This window comes from Eptesicus fuscus, chromosome 5, assembly GCF_027574615.1.
Source record: "Eptesicus fuscus isolate TK198812 chromosome 5, DD_ASM_mEF_20220401, whole genome shotgun sequence".
Taxonomy (NCBI): domain Eukaryota; kingdom Metazoa; phylum Chordata; class Mammalia; order Chiroptera; family Vespertilionidae; genus Eptesicus; species Eptesicus fuscus.
The window spans coordinates 52,314,896-52,331,517 of record NC_072477.1 but is presented as its reverse complement, the minus strand read 5'-3'; the positions used below and the strand labels follow the sequence as shown (position 1 = coordinate 52,331,517).

Here is a 16,622-nt window from a genome sequence, read left to right as displayed (position 1 = left end):
AAGTAAAATATGGGAACATTTTATTTAGATTACTACTAGTTGTTTTTTTGTGTGTGATTTATTATTTTTGAGGAATGAGTTTAATGTCATATGTAGGCAGATCTACCTTACCACCACCACCACCAATGTTTCTAGACACACTCTTAATTAGTAAGCTGTGTATACCTAGTGAATGTACTATGTATTTGGGGGGAGGAATCTTAAATACACATATATGGATTTTGTATCTCTGTTTTTGAGAATAGAAATGAAGAGTAGAAACAAAAGCTTTTAATTACTCAACTCTGTTTAGAAACTATTATATTTCACATTCAGGTTTCAGGTTTAACTGCAAACCTTACCTAATTGTTTAATAAACTGCTTTAGAACAGTAAAAGATTATGCTGTCTGACTTTAATCTGAATTTCTTTTTTACTTGAATATTTGTTTATTCCTTTCAGAATATCAGCTAGCTGCCTAAAAGAACTAATGATAAAGTACTAAAATTTTTGTTGTGCTTTTAATAGCCAAGATTGTGTAGTTGGACTTACATTATGCTTTTGTTTTATCAGATAACATAGTACTCTCTCTTTCCTGGCGAGCCCCAGAGAAATGAGCCTGATGACTGTAGGTGGATTTTTTTTTTAGCCCATATAAAGTTTTCTCAGTTTGGAATAATGATTGTAGGAAAAAAATGTTGAAGTATTGTCAGTGCTTTGTGGCTACCCTTCCCCCATCCTGCTTCAATTTCTATTCAAAAGTAAGGTGTGTGTTTTTAAATTAATCATTAAGAAAAAAGGAAATTTCATTTTAGATAGTTGATTTTTCTTTTTTTAAGAGTAGGTGTTCTGTTAGAAAAAAACTGTGTCTATGAAAGACTAAAATTTACTTGAATGGTTTTAAGGCATGGCATTGTTAATTGTAAATCAGAGCTTTTTACACAGTTCTCTAAGGATTGAAATGGGTCTTTGTGGTCTCTCAGGAGGGAGGAAGTTACAGACTACTCTGCAGACTGGCATTTTAATAGTCTGCTGTACAGTGATGTTCTTTTGCAGCTGCTGCTTAGTCTTTTCTATATCTGGAGAGTGTGGGGAGGTTTTATTGTTATTCCAATACCATCAGCTTTTAAAACATTGAAGTTAGCTGGCCTTATTATCTGATTTAGTTTTATTGCTATAATTTGATCAATATGTTTCATAAGAATGGGGGGGTTCCTTATAAAATATTTCTAAGTTGGAGTTCTGCTTCATCAAAGATATCAAAAGTAATGTACCCCAATTTGCAGCCTATGAGCTCTTTTCTGATTAACACAGTACTGTTAGAACCTACAAGGTGCAGAGAGAAGCAATAGTACAAAGAAGCTTTGATAGGAGCCTATCAGAGAAAAGTTGATATTCTAAAAAATTGTCCACACCAGTTTTTAAATAACAAAATGTGTTTGTGTGTGACAAATACGGATTTGCAGACAATGTCTAAAACCTTTTGACTTCTAAATATAATGAATTTTTGAAATCTATGAGATTCGAACACTGATTATTTGGGTTTTTTTTAGAAATTTAAGCATTAACATTAAAATATAAATATATAAACAATAATTAACTTAGAAGGAGGAAAGAGTTCAAAGAAACCTTTTTTAGGTTATCAGCCAGCATGTACATTCTGTCTGTTATACACACTGGCTTTTCACTTTTTTATAAGGAAATACAAAACCTTGTTTGTTTTTTCTATTACTGAATTGCTTAATACATATTAGATGTTCTAGAAGAGTGCAGCCCATTATAAACTTTTAATTGGTATAATGAATGAGGAATTTAAGGAGCTTTATAACTGAAAATCTATTTTTGGACTGAACATTTCCATGAAATATGTGCCTTACCCTTCTTTTTCAATAATACTTCTATAGTTTTTTTTAAAAAAATCATTGTTAGTTCTACCTAGTTAAGAGGTACTTACATGACAGGTCCGCTTTCTCCAGGAAGTGATTTTGTACAAGGCTTAACTGCCTAGGTCCCTCTTATTACATATGATTCAGTGTTTCCAGTTTCTGATTGCTTGATCATGTGTTTATCAAAGTTGGAAGCAACTTTAGACCATGCCAGATGGTAATGTTGCTAGAGGTGTGGCAAGCTAGGTTTCCTAGCCACAAGTGCTGTAATTTAATTAAAACTAAAAACAGATGAGCAGATCTCTCCGTTTGCCTTTCTTTGAAATAATCTCATATATATGGCAAAATTAATAATTCCTTGGGATATTTATTTCTAGGAAACTTTGCTTTTTTATTTTTTAGCATTTGTAAGTGACATGTATTTTTTTATACCCTAAACTTTATCTTATCGCTATTCTCCACAATGCAAGGACTTAATAGAAATTGAAAGAGGTTACTTACGGCATAAACCCTCCCTCTCTGCTCTGTGAGTTGGTTCAGTCCTGTTTTGCATAAGTTCCTTTTGAGTAGATCCATGTGTGGATGCATAGTCCTGAAGACTTAACTCTAGCTGTGTGGATGTATGTCTTGGAGAGAATCTCTGTGCATTAGCTGCAAACAGTAACATTTTCAAAATCAACATGTATTGTGCTTATCCTGTTCCTGGAATGGGCAGCAATTCTTTGATGTATTACTACAATGGGAAAACGGTAAGTCTTTTTTCTTTGTTCATATAGCTTCTGACTGGCTTGTTTAATGGAAAACAGTGTAGATTAACTGCTTTTTACTAAAATCTGTGAGGTTTTGTTTTATAATTTTCTACAATACTTTTAGATTGTGTATTTCTTTTGCAAGTAGTGTCAGTAAAGTTGTGCCTTTGACAGTTACTCAATAGTTGTTGGATTTTATTTTTAAATAGTATAGAAAATAAACTTGAATTTTTGAATTATTTGTAACGCCTGATTTCTTTACTAGCAATGAGCTTGAAAGTACTTTTGTTTTAATGTTTTACTATGTTGTAAACATATAATGTATATATATAAAGTACACACACATATATAGACAGAGAAGATTCTTTAATGTTTTCTAGATAGAAGGCAAAGATGAAAGTCATATTGGATATTCATAAAAATAACAAGTATGAAGCTCTGGGAATGATTAGGGAAGCAGTCAGCTAGTGAGGGCCGTATTTCCTGTTTGGAGTTTCAGGTCCAGAGCCTGACTTTACTGGGATACCATCTGTTTCCAATCAAACTAGAATTTTAACCCTGTGCAGATTCATAAAATAAATCACTATTTTTCAAAGAATGCATTTATATATTTCCCAAAGAATGTATTTCTGGTCGATTTACAGCACATGGTTAGATGTTTTAAAATAATACCTTTCTGTGTTGCTAAGTAAGACTTTTCTATTCTTTCATTACTTAGTATTAATTGTTTAGTATGTTTCTGCAAAAATATCTTTAAGTCAAGGATTTTGTATATTCTGAAAAGACATAACTTCTCTGGAAGAGACAATAGGAGGGAGTTATCTTTGTAAGATAATTGTTAAACATTATAAAAATGTTATACTAATGAATAACAATCTTGGGTTTGTGTCAGGAATTCAGTATTTTTCTCCTCAGTCATTCCCCAAGAAAGTTTTCCCTCAGGTGTCTTATTAAATACTTATATAACTTTAGTGTTTTGGTGGGGGGTTGGGGGGTTGGTTAGGAGTAGAGACATTTTTTATGTTAATGTGTGAAATTTTAGAGGAAATTTAATCACATTTCCCAAAATAGGTATAAAAATCCAGCTACATTTGTCCCTACCCTTTCTACCACTTGAATGTTTTAAAGTAGCATACAGGATGGGGGCAAAAGTAGTTTAACAGTTGTTTGTGCGGAAAATAATACAATAATTGACAAATAATAATGCAAGAATAAACTCTGTTTCACATACTCAACAACTGTAAACCCACTTTTGCCCCACCCTCTATGTTTCTAACCAGGGCATGTGAGAATTAATGAAAGCACTTCTTCATTCTCTGATTGCTTCGGTAAGGCCTCTTTGAACTCTGTTAGCATTTGGTTGTTAACTTTTGTTAACTTTTGGGTAGTACTTCTTAATAGAGTATAATCAAACCAAACTATCCATACTTAAACTCATTAAAAAGTATGTGTTCACACTGCCGGTATAGGTAGAGCTTTAGAAAATGTGAGAGGTAGGTTTTGATGGGGTAATATAAGTGAGATTACTTGATCTGTATATATATTTCCTTGGCAACTGTCTTTCAAATGTGAAAATATTTTTCTTTTATGTTCAATTTTAAGTAAAATCGTCTGTTTGAAGGTGGTGGTCGTGGTGGTGGTGGTGGTGTGTGTGTGAGAGAGAGAGAGAGTTCAGTAAAATTAATTATACGGGACCCTTGAAGAGAGACTATAACTCAAATTGAGTTTAGATTTTATTCTTTTGAGAGCACAGATCACTCTATTACAACATTTCTCTTTGTTCTACATTGGGGGGGGGAGGGGGGAGCAACAGCTTTGATCTTATTAAGTATTTCCAGGCTTAGTGTAGATGACAGAGCTAGTATGGTAGAGAAGTGTAGCCTGAAATTGATAGCCTGCGCCTGATACAGGTCAGAGGTGACTTTTATGTTCCTGAAAAATGCATAAAGAGATGATATATTTATTGTCTTAGTCTTCTGTATCATAAGGCCCTGTGGTCTTATATGTATTTTCGTATATACATTTTATTTTTACCACCTCTATCTAGCTTTTTATTATTATTCTCTTACAACTCTTCAATAAGAAAATTATGTGGTATGCAATTACATTATCCTAAGACTGTAAATTCTTCAATATTAGTATATATATTAGGAAATGGCTACCTACCAATGCTTTATAGTAAAAACTAGCACTTTAAGTTAATATTTCTGGACCTGAAATATACTTCCTTATTTGAGTCATGGAATGTTTATATAATTCTCATAGTAAACAGGTTAAATTTAAGCTCACTGTTTGATACCATTTTATCAATTTGTTTTAAGATGATAGGGCAGATTAATATTTTGAAATGCTAATAAATTCAAATTGATTTTATTTTTACGATTCCATTATGGGTATTGTGTGAGATCAAGAAATCCTAAGTGATACTGGCGTTAAACAAAATCCCCCCCCCCTTTTTTTGTTTTATCTTTATTTTTAAATTTTCAAGTTGATTCTATATATTTTGATGATATTTGGGGTATTTTATTAAGGCTGACAGACTGTAGGGGAAAAAAATCAGTGAAGAGACATTTCATATTTTATTATTTAAGATTATGTGGCCGTATTGTATTGTTGGAACATAACAAGCTTGGACACCTATATGCAGAAAAGAAAAGACAAAAATAATAACCCTATTTTCCCCACTGTTTGAAAAGTGAAGGGGTTAATGTTCTGAATCATACATAGCTATAGTTAGCTACATTCTGTATCATACTGTAAGATATTAATATGTTTATGATAGAGGACTTAAAATCAATTGAATATTTTTTTTTTGAGATTTAAGAAATAACAAAAAGAAAAAAAAGTAAAAAATAGCAAGGAATAATGGGTTTCTGAACTCCTTATATATAAAGGACTTGGCCTGCATTCAGTTTTCTCATTGATATGACTAAATTGTGTCCTTTATGCAGAAAACTAGAAAATCTTAGGGGTAAAGGAAGGAGTTTTGGAGGGAGAAGATTCCTCCTGTTTTCTTCACATTGAGGATTCTGGAGTTTCTGCCTTTCTCTCATCTGATCTGTCTCCATTTTATAGGCCTTGAACTGAAGATGCTGCAAAGTATTCCAGGTATAAATATTGCAGCAAGTACAGACATGATGCTCTTCTAATTGTATCAGGGGATTAATTTAATCTTATTAGAGACAACATAGAAACCCAAGTTTTAAAACTCAAGCTTAAAGACACATTTTGAATATTGAGCTTCTTTGTATAGAATCTGGGAAAGAAGAGGCAGGAACCAACATGATTATAAAGGCTACTCAGTCAGGAACTATGCTGGGGGCTTCATGTTTACCTCATTTAATGTTTGCATTCTATCATTTATCTGTTTCTAGCCTTTTATAAGTAAGGAGAATGAGGTTCAGGGAAGTTAAGTAACTTGTTCAAGCCCCACCCAGTTAGAAAGTGCTTAAGCCAGAATTGAACCCAGGTCTCTCTCCCAAGAGCAGGTTTTCTCTTTTATATCATCCAAGAGCAAGCAACTAGTCTTCATAGCAAAGGGCCTAACTTCACTTATCCTTACTACCATTTATATCAAAACATACTACAATGAAAAGAAAATGTAACAGAAAAACACTGGGCCATTCCAATAAGTAAATAAATGCATTAATTAATTAATTAATTAATTTTGATCAGGCTGGCAATTTTCTGAATGCTAATTGATGTGGTCAGTCAAGCAAATTTTTATTTCTGTTTAAGATGAAGAACTTAAAACTATCCTAAATATGTTTAAAAACTCAGGTTTCTTCTTCTAATAGAACTCGTAGTACTAGAAACTGGTTTAGCATAGTTTTAGCACCTTTCTGCCCACATAATTTGTATTTCATAAGAAGTAGGGTCTCAAGTACCTAAAATTGCATTGTAAATATTTCTAAGACTTATTTTTCAAATAAACATTTTCAGTTAATAAAAGCACAGAAATCCCTGTGAGAGTGTATAGAACTACATTCCTGTTTTGTTGCTAATTAACAAGGGAAAGAAAACACAATTAAATTAATTCAAATTTCCAGGCTGTTTGTGGGCCCAGTAGAGTTAAATCTAATGTATATGATGAGGAAAAGATGAAGTCATTTAATAATTCTTTAAAGGTAGAATACTAAAGACATTGAATGACAAGGACTTCTTAAATCTTATTTGATTGTTTTTCCCTTTACCAAAAATATCTGAGACTATATTCCTGATATGAATCCAAGATCTTTTTTTTTTTCTGATTCAAGTGAGCACAAATATCAGTGAGTTAAAACTATAGGCCCTGCCAAGAGAGTATGTTGTCACTGATCAACTTTATTAATGTTATAAAGAAGTTTATGTCCCTTTTGACTAGTTAATAAACATGTTAAAGAAAGGGATCAGGTGCTGTATTGTTGGATCTAAATTTCTTTAAAATGCAGGTAACTAAGAAGTGTCACTCATTGATTTGTTCAAGTACTCTATTATCCTAGCATACAAATTTCTCAAACCCAATCTTTTAAAAATTTCACAGTTTATCTCTCAGGAAAATTTTGTGGTTATTATAGAAATGTTAGCAGTTACAATAAAGAGCTAATGAAATATGCTCAGTGCTGTTAAGTTATAAAAATGTGCTTGATTTATCTGAGAAGTTTTTCTCACAATTGAAAACCAGTAATATTCAATTATGCTTGTTAGACAGCAGAAGTAGCAATTTTAAGAGGTTGTGTACCAAAACTGGATTCTTTTTTCTTACTGTTATTAGCAAGGACATTTTACTTCACCCTAAACATGTCTCTGGAAATTCTTGAAAAAAGATACTGCTCCTCTTATTTATGAAATTATTGAAAATATAAACATACCTTTTATAGAAATTATCATTGTTTTAGCAGGCTAATTAGGTGAAAAGAATCTTCCATAAAGATGGTTTGTATGTCCCTGAGTTAGTCCTTATGTTGTGCTTCAGACATTTTACTTTTTAATGCCTTTCGGTTTCAGTACTTGTGGTATTTATTACTGGAACTATCCAAATATTTTCTCCCTAAGTTTGCAATCACCATAAAATCTATTGTCGTAGATTGGGCTTTATGGCAAAACTTGTTTATGTAATATTAAGATACTAAAAGCATTAAGATATTTATCAAATCTGTCATTTGTGTATTAGATATGGGGGAATCCTTTAATTAGACTGCTGTTTCATAGATTTAATTAAATGTTTTAATTACTTTTTCTTTGGGGTTATGTTGTTTTAGTTTTGATTAGAGAAGGAACAAGGAAAGTGGGAAGACTTTAATTTCAGAAACTTTAAAGTTTTGCCATTTAGGTTAAAGATGCTTTTTATCTGAGTGTGTACATAATATCACTATTTATAGAAAATAATGGATCCAAAGTGATCAGAAGAATAAATAGGAAATCATTTTTAGGAAATTTCTTTAACTTCCTCTAACACTTATCTGGCATTCTTATCTGAGTGAGTATAATTATTAAACAACTTATCTACTCTTTTTTAAACAGCTTATTTTTTACTAAATTCAGGTCCCACAAAATTCAGGAAGCTGTTATTTGTGTGTGTTACTTTCTGTGGAACCTGCATAGGTAATCAGCAATAACTAAAAAGTAAATCTTATAGTAATTACTTAGTTTTTCTTAATTTTTCAGTGTTAACTCTTAAATGTGCACATTTTAAAAATTACTGCCCCCCAAATTTAATTAATAGTATTTCAGGATTTGACTTGAGTTGGTATTTTCTTTTTCAGGTTTTAAGTACAAGCTTATAAAATTTTGTATTGTTTAATATAAAATATAGTTATATAAAATATAAAAATAATTAAATGGATGTTCCTGAACATGATTTCACATTTTTATTTTAAAATTCTGATGGTAGGATTAATTAGCCAAATGATTGTGTTTTATTTTGTTATTTTGGTAAGTTGATAACAATTGTGCTAAAGATTACTTCTATTTTTAGCATAATGTTTTTTACATATTGGAGCTTCATGTTAGCATGTATTAAAGCATTTAATGATATTTAACATATTATAACTTAAAAGAGAACTATTCAAAGCATCTTGACAAAAGAACAAATAGAAGCTTAAGCATATTGAAATCTTGGTAATAATTTCTGTCAGAACATGCTCAGAAAAATGGATAAGCTTCTCTGTCTTCCTTTCCAAATTAGCTGAAGGGGTTCCCAAGGTGAGAATTTAGGCTGATTACGGTCTTGATGGGCCTTGGAGCTTATGAGACTGCTAGAATATTTCTTTCAAAGCAATTTATGTGATTTTAAACTGTTAGGTAAAGAAGAGTGATCTACACCTGTGTTGCTCTGTAGTAACCACTAGTCACATATAACTAAATTAATTAAAGTTTCATTTCCTCAGTTGTACTATCCACCTTTCAAGTGTTCCATAGTCACGTGTAATTAGTGGCTGCTATTGTACAGCACAGATATAGAACATTTCCATCATCACAGAAACCTCTATTGGTCAGTGCTCATCTAAAGCATTCTTCTCATTTTCTGTAGAAGGTATCTTAATTAGGATATACATCTATTCTTACTCTTCATCATTTGGAATATTTAAAAATATCAGTCATTGCCCTGACCGGTTTGGCTCAGTGGATAGAGCATCGGCCTGCGGACTGAAGGGTCCCAGGTTCGATTCTGGTCAAGGGCATGTACCTTGGTTGTGGGCACATCCCCAGTAGTGGGTGTGCAGGAGGCAGCTGATGGGTGTTTCTCTCTCATCGATGTTTCTAACTCTCTATCCCTCTCCCTTCCTCTCTGTAAAAAGTCAATAAAATATATTTTAAAAATATATTTATCAGTCACCACACATGCTGTGAATCTATTTTAAAAAGCATGGGGAATGACATTGTCTTTTAACTCTTCACTGTGTGTGACAAGATAAAAGAAAAGGTCATTTTAGCAAAAGCTTTTTACTTCCTTACATCTTTTCTCAATAAGCATCAGAAAATAATTATGCCTCCCTGCTTTGCATAGATGTTTCCAATATTAATTACATGAAGGATGCATTAAAATCAAGAGCAAGTACACAGCTCCAGCCTCTAAAGCTAAACAAGTTGCTGCCCTGAATTTGGGTTTATCCATATGTCTGAACTGAACCTTCCAAACAGGAAAAAGGGAATCTGTTTTTGCTAACTTGACTCACATTGGTTGTATGGGCTAAAACATTCCAAGGATAATTGTGTGATCGCTATAATTGTAAATATCCATCCCTGGTGTACTCTATTACTCTTAAATAGTCAATTTGGGTGGATGAGATGAGGACATTAAAGATATTAATGTGGATTTGTTCTTTAACAGTGAAAGGGAGATACTCTAAGATTTTCAGTATATATTCATTCAAGTTGGAATAAATGTTATGGTTCTGTTCACCAGACACTCAAATTTTCTGTCACCATTCCTGAAGGAGAAAATGTAAGTGCTTGGGAAAGAAGAAAGACAGTCTCATGATAGCTACTGTGAGCCTGACATTCTTAAATGGAGCTAGAATTCTAAAGACAATTTCTGAGTACCACATTTTAATAGAACATCTTAAATTACTTGTAGTTTTTTCTATTTCTTTTTTAATAATTTGACTTCTGGTAGATTTTAATCATCTTAAAGCATACATATTCTTTTCTCTTAATTTTGAGATTGTTTGTTGTGATACAAAATCATACTTAAGATTTAAATATATGATTAGATCATTAACTAGAAAAAAAACAAACTGGCATCTATGTGCAGGTGATCAGATGACATAAGCAGTCTGGTTTTAATTTGTAGCCAGTACTGATTGTAACTAAAAGAGACTTGCTCTTTTTGTGGAATTGGCTGACTATTTCCCTGCATCTGGAGTTAATAAAGTCTTTGAGACCACATCAGTTGCGCTTTGCCGCAAGAACTCTTTGATCTGAAAAATCAAGACTGGCACAACTGCTGCTTCATAACATTGCATCTATGTTTTTGCAAGCTATGGTTAAGATACCAAAAGTAAAGTTCTTTGGCTGGGTTAGAAATGCTGTTAGATGGGCCTCTCTAAGAACCATGTTTTTCAAAACATTTTTATTAAGATACAAACTTTGAATTTACGTTAGTAAATATATGATAAATTTATGGTAGTTTAGATTTTACCATTTTCATTTATAAGATCTATCCTTCAAAAGTCCATTTATTTTTCAAACTCTGTTTATAAAAACTAACATCAAAAATAACTTCACCTCTAAAATGAGTCCATTTTATTTTCTCTGTATACTTTCAAAATGTTTACAAGAGTAGGCAAGTCTCTTCTCCTTGGTGTGATTTATATCAGTTTTTCTTGCTTTACATGACAGCCATCTATTAAGCATTATCTGATCAGTATAGTCTTTATTTGACAGCAATTTGTAAAGCAGTAAAGTGAGATTTATCTTTTTATTAAAGTAAGTATATTTTGTTCGGAATACAGTGAATTGAATGGTAATAAGGATAAAGAAATATAAATTGGTAAATTATGTATAAATTTAAACTGGCAAATTATGTAGTTTTTTTTGTGAAATGACATCAAAACTGGAGTTTTTTCATAATTATCAGTGGGAGGCTTACCTACTGTTTTAGTCTATAACCTGTATAGAAATAGAGAATTTTTTATTTCATACTTTCAGATCAGTGATGATGTGTATAATAAATAAGCATTTGCAACAAAACAAGACATGTTCTAATCCTGGTTTCTAAATTTTATCCTCATTGTATTTTCTTGCTACATCTTTGGATTTACTTTATTTTTTTGTTGTTTGTGGTTTTAGCCTACTTGGGGAAAATCGATATATAAAGGGAATAGAGAGCATCTATCTGTGGCTGAATTTAGACACTGAATCTTGATTAAAAGAAAAAAATACAAAATTCCTCTATTGAAAACTTTTTCTTGCCTATCATAGCCTATATAATACATTCCAAACACATTTGTGTATACCCAATTATTTCATTTTCACGCTGTTTTTATGTAATAACACTAAGCTAGAAAACTCTGTTTAATATATACACTGAGTGGCCAGGTTATTATGAATGCATAATAATCTGGCCACTCAGTGTATATCCTATATAATCCTATATAATAAAAGGCTAATATGCAAATTGTCCCCTCGACCAGGAGTTCGACCAGCAGGCAGGCCGGCCAACTGCCCATGTCCCCTCCCCCTGGCCAGGCTGGCCGGACCCTACCCATGCACGAATTTATGCACCGGGCCTCATATATATATATACACACACACACACACACACACACACACACACACACACACACACACACACACTGAATGGCCAGATTATTATGCGTTCAGAGATGATAATAATAATCTGGCCACTCAGTGTATATTAAACCATTATATATGTATATATATGAAACATTTTATCTACCATATTGCCCTATCTAGGATCCTTCTGGATAATTTATAAGAATATATCTTGTCCCAAACTTCTCAGGTATCACAGGTGTATTTTTACCTTTGGGATCTGAAAGGTAGGAAACTAACCTGAGTTCCTAATCCATTAAAAAGACACACCTGTGCAGGTATTAGCACAGGTAGCAAGAAGAGTAAAAATTGACTTTTTAACCTTTTATGTAGATGAATTTTTCAGATCACATTAGACAGATGTAAGAAACAGTATTTGAAGACTGAACAGGGATAATACATAGCATTATAACTGCTCCTATAAGAATGATACTATTAGCTAATACTTGGTGAGTGATCATTGTTCTAAACATTTTATATATATCATCTTGTCTGATCTTTCTACCAGCCACCTGATGCAGGCAGGTACTGTTAGCACTATCTTTCAAATGAGATAGTTGAGTCTGGAGGGTTAAGTAATTTTCCAAAGTCTTTACAGTTAGTTAATACCTCAGTGAAAGACTAAATGGAATATAAATGATAGTTTATGAAAATAAAAAATTTGGCTCCCATTGTAATCTAAGTGTGTGCTTCCTCAACATTTTTTTATTAGTGCATATAAATATGTGCTCAGGGTAAAAATATCAAACTGTGTGGAAGGGCATAAAGTAAATGTCCTCCTTCCCAGTTCTAAGTCCAGATGTGTAACCATTAAGTTTCTCATATATAATTCCAGAAATTTCTTATGCTTATGAAAAAAAATACGATTTTTTACACATGCTCCCATAATTTTAGTTAATGGGACTCTTAAGTGGACTCTTAGGATTTCTACTTAAGTGGACTCTTAGGATTTTTATTTTGGAGTGAATTTTAATGTACGTATTCTTATCAGACCAAATAAAAGAAGTGTTTTATACACTGTTCATAACACACCTTTCCATTCTTCCTGACTCCTGCTTTACTTTTACAGACCATGTATTACCTTAAATGTATTCTTTTTTCTTCTTGGTTTCAGTGGTCATCATATAAATAGTTTGATCATGTTCTGAGTATTAGTTATGTGGCCCCGCCGGTGTGGCTCAGTGGTTGAGTGTCGACTCGTGAACCTAGGTTGCTAGTTCAATTCCCGGTCAGGGCACATGACCGGGTTGTAGTCTCAATCCCTAGTAGGAGGCGTGCAGAAGTTAGCTAATTAATGATTCTCTCTCATTATTGACATTTCTGGCTCTCTCTCCCTCTTCTTTCCTCTCTCTGAAATCAGTAAAAACATATTTTTTAAAAAGTTATTTGGTTGACCCTTTAGTTTTCCAGAAAAATGCCAATGTTGTCCATTTGCCCGTTCAAAATGTTCATATTTTGCTTATCTGAAGCAAAGATGTGCCGAAGGAAATTAGTGCTGCTCTGACAAATGAGTTTTTTAAGTAGTAATAAAGCATAGTAGCACTTAATCTAATGTATTTTTTTAATAAATCTTGTAGTCCTAACCGGTTTGGCTCAGTGGATAGAGCGCGGTCTGTGGACTGAAGAGTCCCATGTTCGATTCTGGTCAAGGGCATGTACCTTGGTTGCGGGGCACCAGTGGGGAGTATGCAGGAGGCAGCTGATTGATGTTTCTCTCTCATCGATGTTTCTAACTCTCTATCCCTCTCCCTTCCTCTCTGTAAAAAATCAATAAAATATATTTTTAAAAAAATAAATCTTGTAACAGTGAAAAGAATTAATTTTTATGATTAAACTCAAATTTTATTTCATGCTCTGTTCAAAAGACATTTGTTTCCATCATCACATTTTGAATTGTGAGTTTATATGAATTTATGTCTTGTAAGCAGAGTCAACATTTATGACTTTATTCAACCACCTGGTATAATTGTCACACAAAGATTATTACAGGAATATAAGGTTGAGGCAGGTTTACAGTTATGAGTACACAAAACAGAGTTTATTCTTGTATTATTATTTATTAACAATTGCATTATTTCTTATACAAACAACTAAATCTACTGTTGCCCCACCCTGTATTTGGAGTAGTGTTTTTCTCTAGTAATCAGCTAAATATAAGTATGTAGATAGTAACCAAGTTAGACATTATTTATGTGGATTTAAACAGTTTCTTTGGATCTGTGTTAGGTCTTCGTAGATATGAGGTAAGCCTTTTATGGACCTTTATAATGCTACAATCATTATACATAAGTGATATGAGAGTAATTTACATTTTAATTAAATTTCCTATTTAATTTTAAGGTATATGCACCATCCCCAAATTCAGATGATTTCAACCGTGAATCTCCTAGTTATCCATCTCCCAAGCCACCAACCAGTATGTTTGCTAGCACTTTCTTTATGCAAGGTGAGTACTGCCAAGTAGTTGTCAAATACTACAGCAGTTATCTATTGTATATTAGCTAAAATTGTACAGTTGTGAGGAAAAAGAATACCTTTATAGGAATTCAGACATTTTTTTATCTAGGTGTTTTTGGCTGATGTAAATGAAAATTTATTTTTAAAATTCTCTAGTGCGATTTATTGCTGACTGCATTGTTGGACTATCCAGCAAACCATTGGAGTGCCCATCTAGTGTTGATTGAATTTATAATTGATTTAAACTGAGAAAAATGAATTTTTTATTTTATAATTTAAATGTATGAAAGATATTAACAACTCTAGTTTTTTATTTAAATTACAGATTCATATCATTCCTAGAATTACCAATATAAATAAAGAGTGAATATCATAGGACAGAATATGACTTGTTAAGATAGAAAAAGTATTACATTTCCAATAATTTATGTCTAGCAAATCATTTTTATTTGGTCTCCTGTGGTTTTGGACTATGGAAAGCATATACTATGGGAGCAATAAATTACTGCATAAGTGGTTCCTTGACTTTACATTGGTGAATGAAGTCATTGCTAACACATTTCATTTGAAGGCTGACTGTAACATAGTCATTATCAATTACTTAGGTTTACTTTTAGAGAAACTTCTTTATTCTGCAGTTTCAGAATGTTTGATATAAGGTAAATTGTTTGTTATAGATTAAGGAATTTAAAAAATATATATTTATGAGTATACCACTTAACCTAAAATTAAATTCAATCTATCCCCAAATTTGGAATTTTTATGATCCTTGCTATTAAGCTAGATCTTTTAAGGATTTTTATAATAGTTTATCTATTAGTTTGGATTGCTTTTTCTCTAATTGTAAAGCTTTATTCCTTCTTTTTAGATAGTCATTATGCAGTTTGAAGAGAAGAAAACTAGATAGTAGACTAGGTTGGAAAGGGGAGGGGAAAATATCTGGAGGGTACCCTTTGAATTTTTATAGCATCATCAAAATAAGAAAAAAATTTAGCTAAGGAAAATTTTATATTTCTCTTTTTGTCTTAGATGGGACCCACAGTTCTTCTGATCTTTGGAGTTCATCAAATGGGATGAGCCAGCCTGGTTTTGGTGGAATTCTGGGGACCTCCACTTCCCACATGTCTCAATCCAGTAGTTATGGCAGCCTTCATTCACATGACCGCTTGGTAGGCTGTAACGCATGACTAGAGTGTAGCAGCACTTTGTCCTCACTTGTGTTTCTTATTGGATTACAAGTGTAAGATTTGGTTCTGCCAAAACTTCTGAAGTTTGAAATACGTCTAAGCTACTGCATTAAGCATGTCATTTCAGCTGCTAACTTGTGATGTTCTTTTTCACCTGTTACAGTAGTTGTCCAGTTATATGTGTATATTATTCAGAAAATGTATTTAATACGGTATGTCTCTTTCCCCCTTTCCCTAGAGTTATCCTCCACACTCAGTTTCACCAACAGACATAAACACGAGTCTTCCACCAATGTCCAGCTTCCATCGTGGCAGTACCAGCAGTTCACCTTATGTTGCTGCTTCACACACTCCTCCCATCAATGGATCAGATAGCATTCTAGGTAAGCTTTTTCAAGTTGGCAAAACTCCCTAGTTATGGGAATTTCAGTCAACCCCATACCTTTTAATATATTTTTAGTATTGAATTTAAAAATGAAAGGAAAAAAATAAATCTTTTCATTTTCCTTAATGTAGAAACATCTTTAGCTACTAAGTAAAGCACATGCAGAGTATTTGCTGGTTTATTATGACAGTTGTGAGATAACAATTAGAGAGCACCCTTGAAATAATGGCAGAGTGCTAAAAAAAAAGCATGCCAGCTTGCTAAAATTCTTAATTTGTCTGTCTACTTCAAATATTCAGGAACCAGAGGGAACGCTGCTGGAAGCTCACAGACAGGTGATGCACTTGGAAAGGCTTTGGCGTCTGTGAGTATCGATTTTATATATTCTACTAAATGAATATTACACTGCTGAAATGTAGTGATTATTTTTTGTGGGTAGTATGTGTCATAATTAAAGGATATAGAGTTATAACAGGATCAACTTCATTACTCATTTAGCACTATTCTCAGTTTGTATCAATTCATACTGCCCTTAAAATAACTTTTGAGAACATTCCCACAAAATCTATTCTTCTAACTCTAATTTAAATATATGTCTTTGTCTTAATGGAATAGATGTAGGTATAAGGAAGAGACATTTGGACATTTTTAAATCTGAGATTAATATTTAAAGCTATGTATTAGTTTCAAATACTTAGTGAGTTGCCCATTAACATAAGTCA

The 16,622-nt window shown here is 32.6% G+C and overlaps 1 protein-coding gene across 4 annotated transcripts in view; it reads left to right on the top strand.

Moving 5' to 3' along the window:
- Positions 1 to 16,622, top strand: part of TCF12 (transcription factor 12) — a 386,352-nt gene that overhangs the window by 321,037 nt on the left and 48,693 nt on the right. For all 4 annotated transcript variants that reach the window (XM_054716203.1, XM_054716202.1, XM_054716201.1 and 1 more), the window contains exons 9-12: positions 14,212 to 14,317; positions 15,358 to 15,497; positions 15,754 to 15,898; positions 16,200 to 16,264. In XM_054716203.1, coding sequence (XP_054572178.1) covers positions 14,212 to 14,317; positions 15,358 to 15,497; positions 15,754 to 15,898; positions 16,200 to 16,264 — 456 coding nt within the window. The remainder of the gene's footprint in view (positions 1 to 14,211; positions 14,318 to 15,357; positions 15,498 to 15,753; positions 15,899 to 16,199; positions 16,265 to 16,622) is intronic.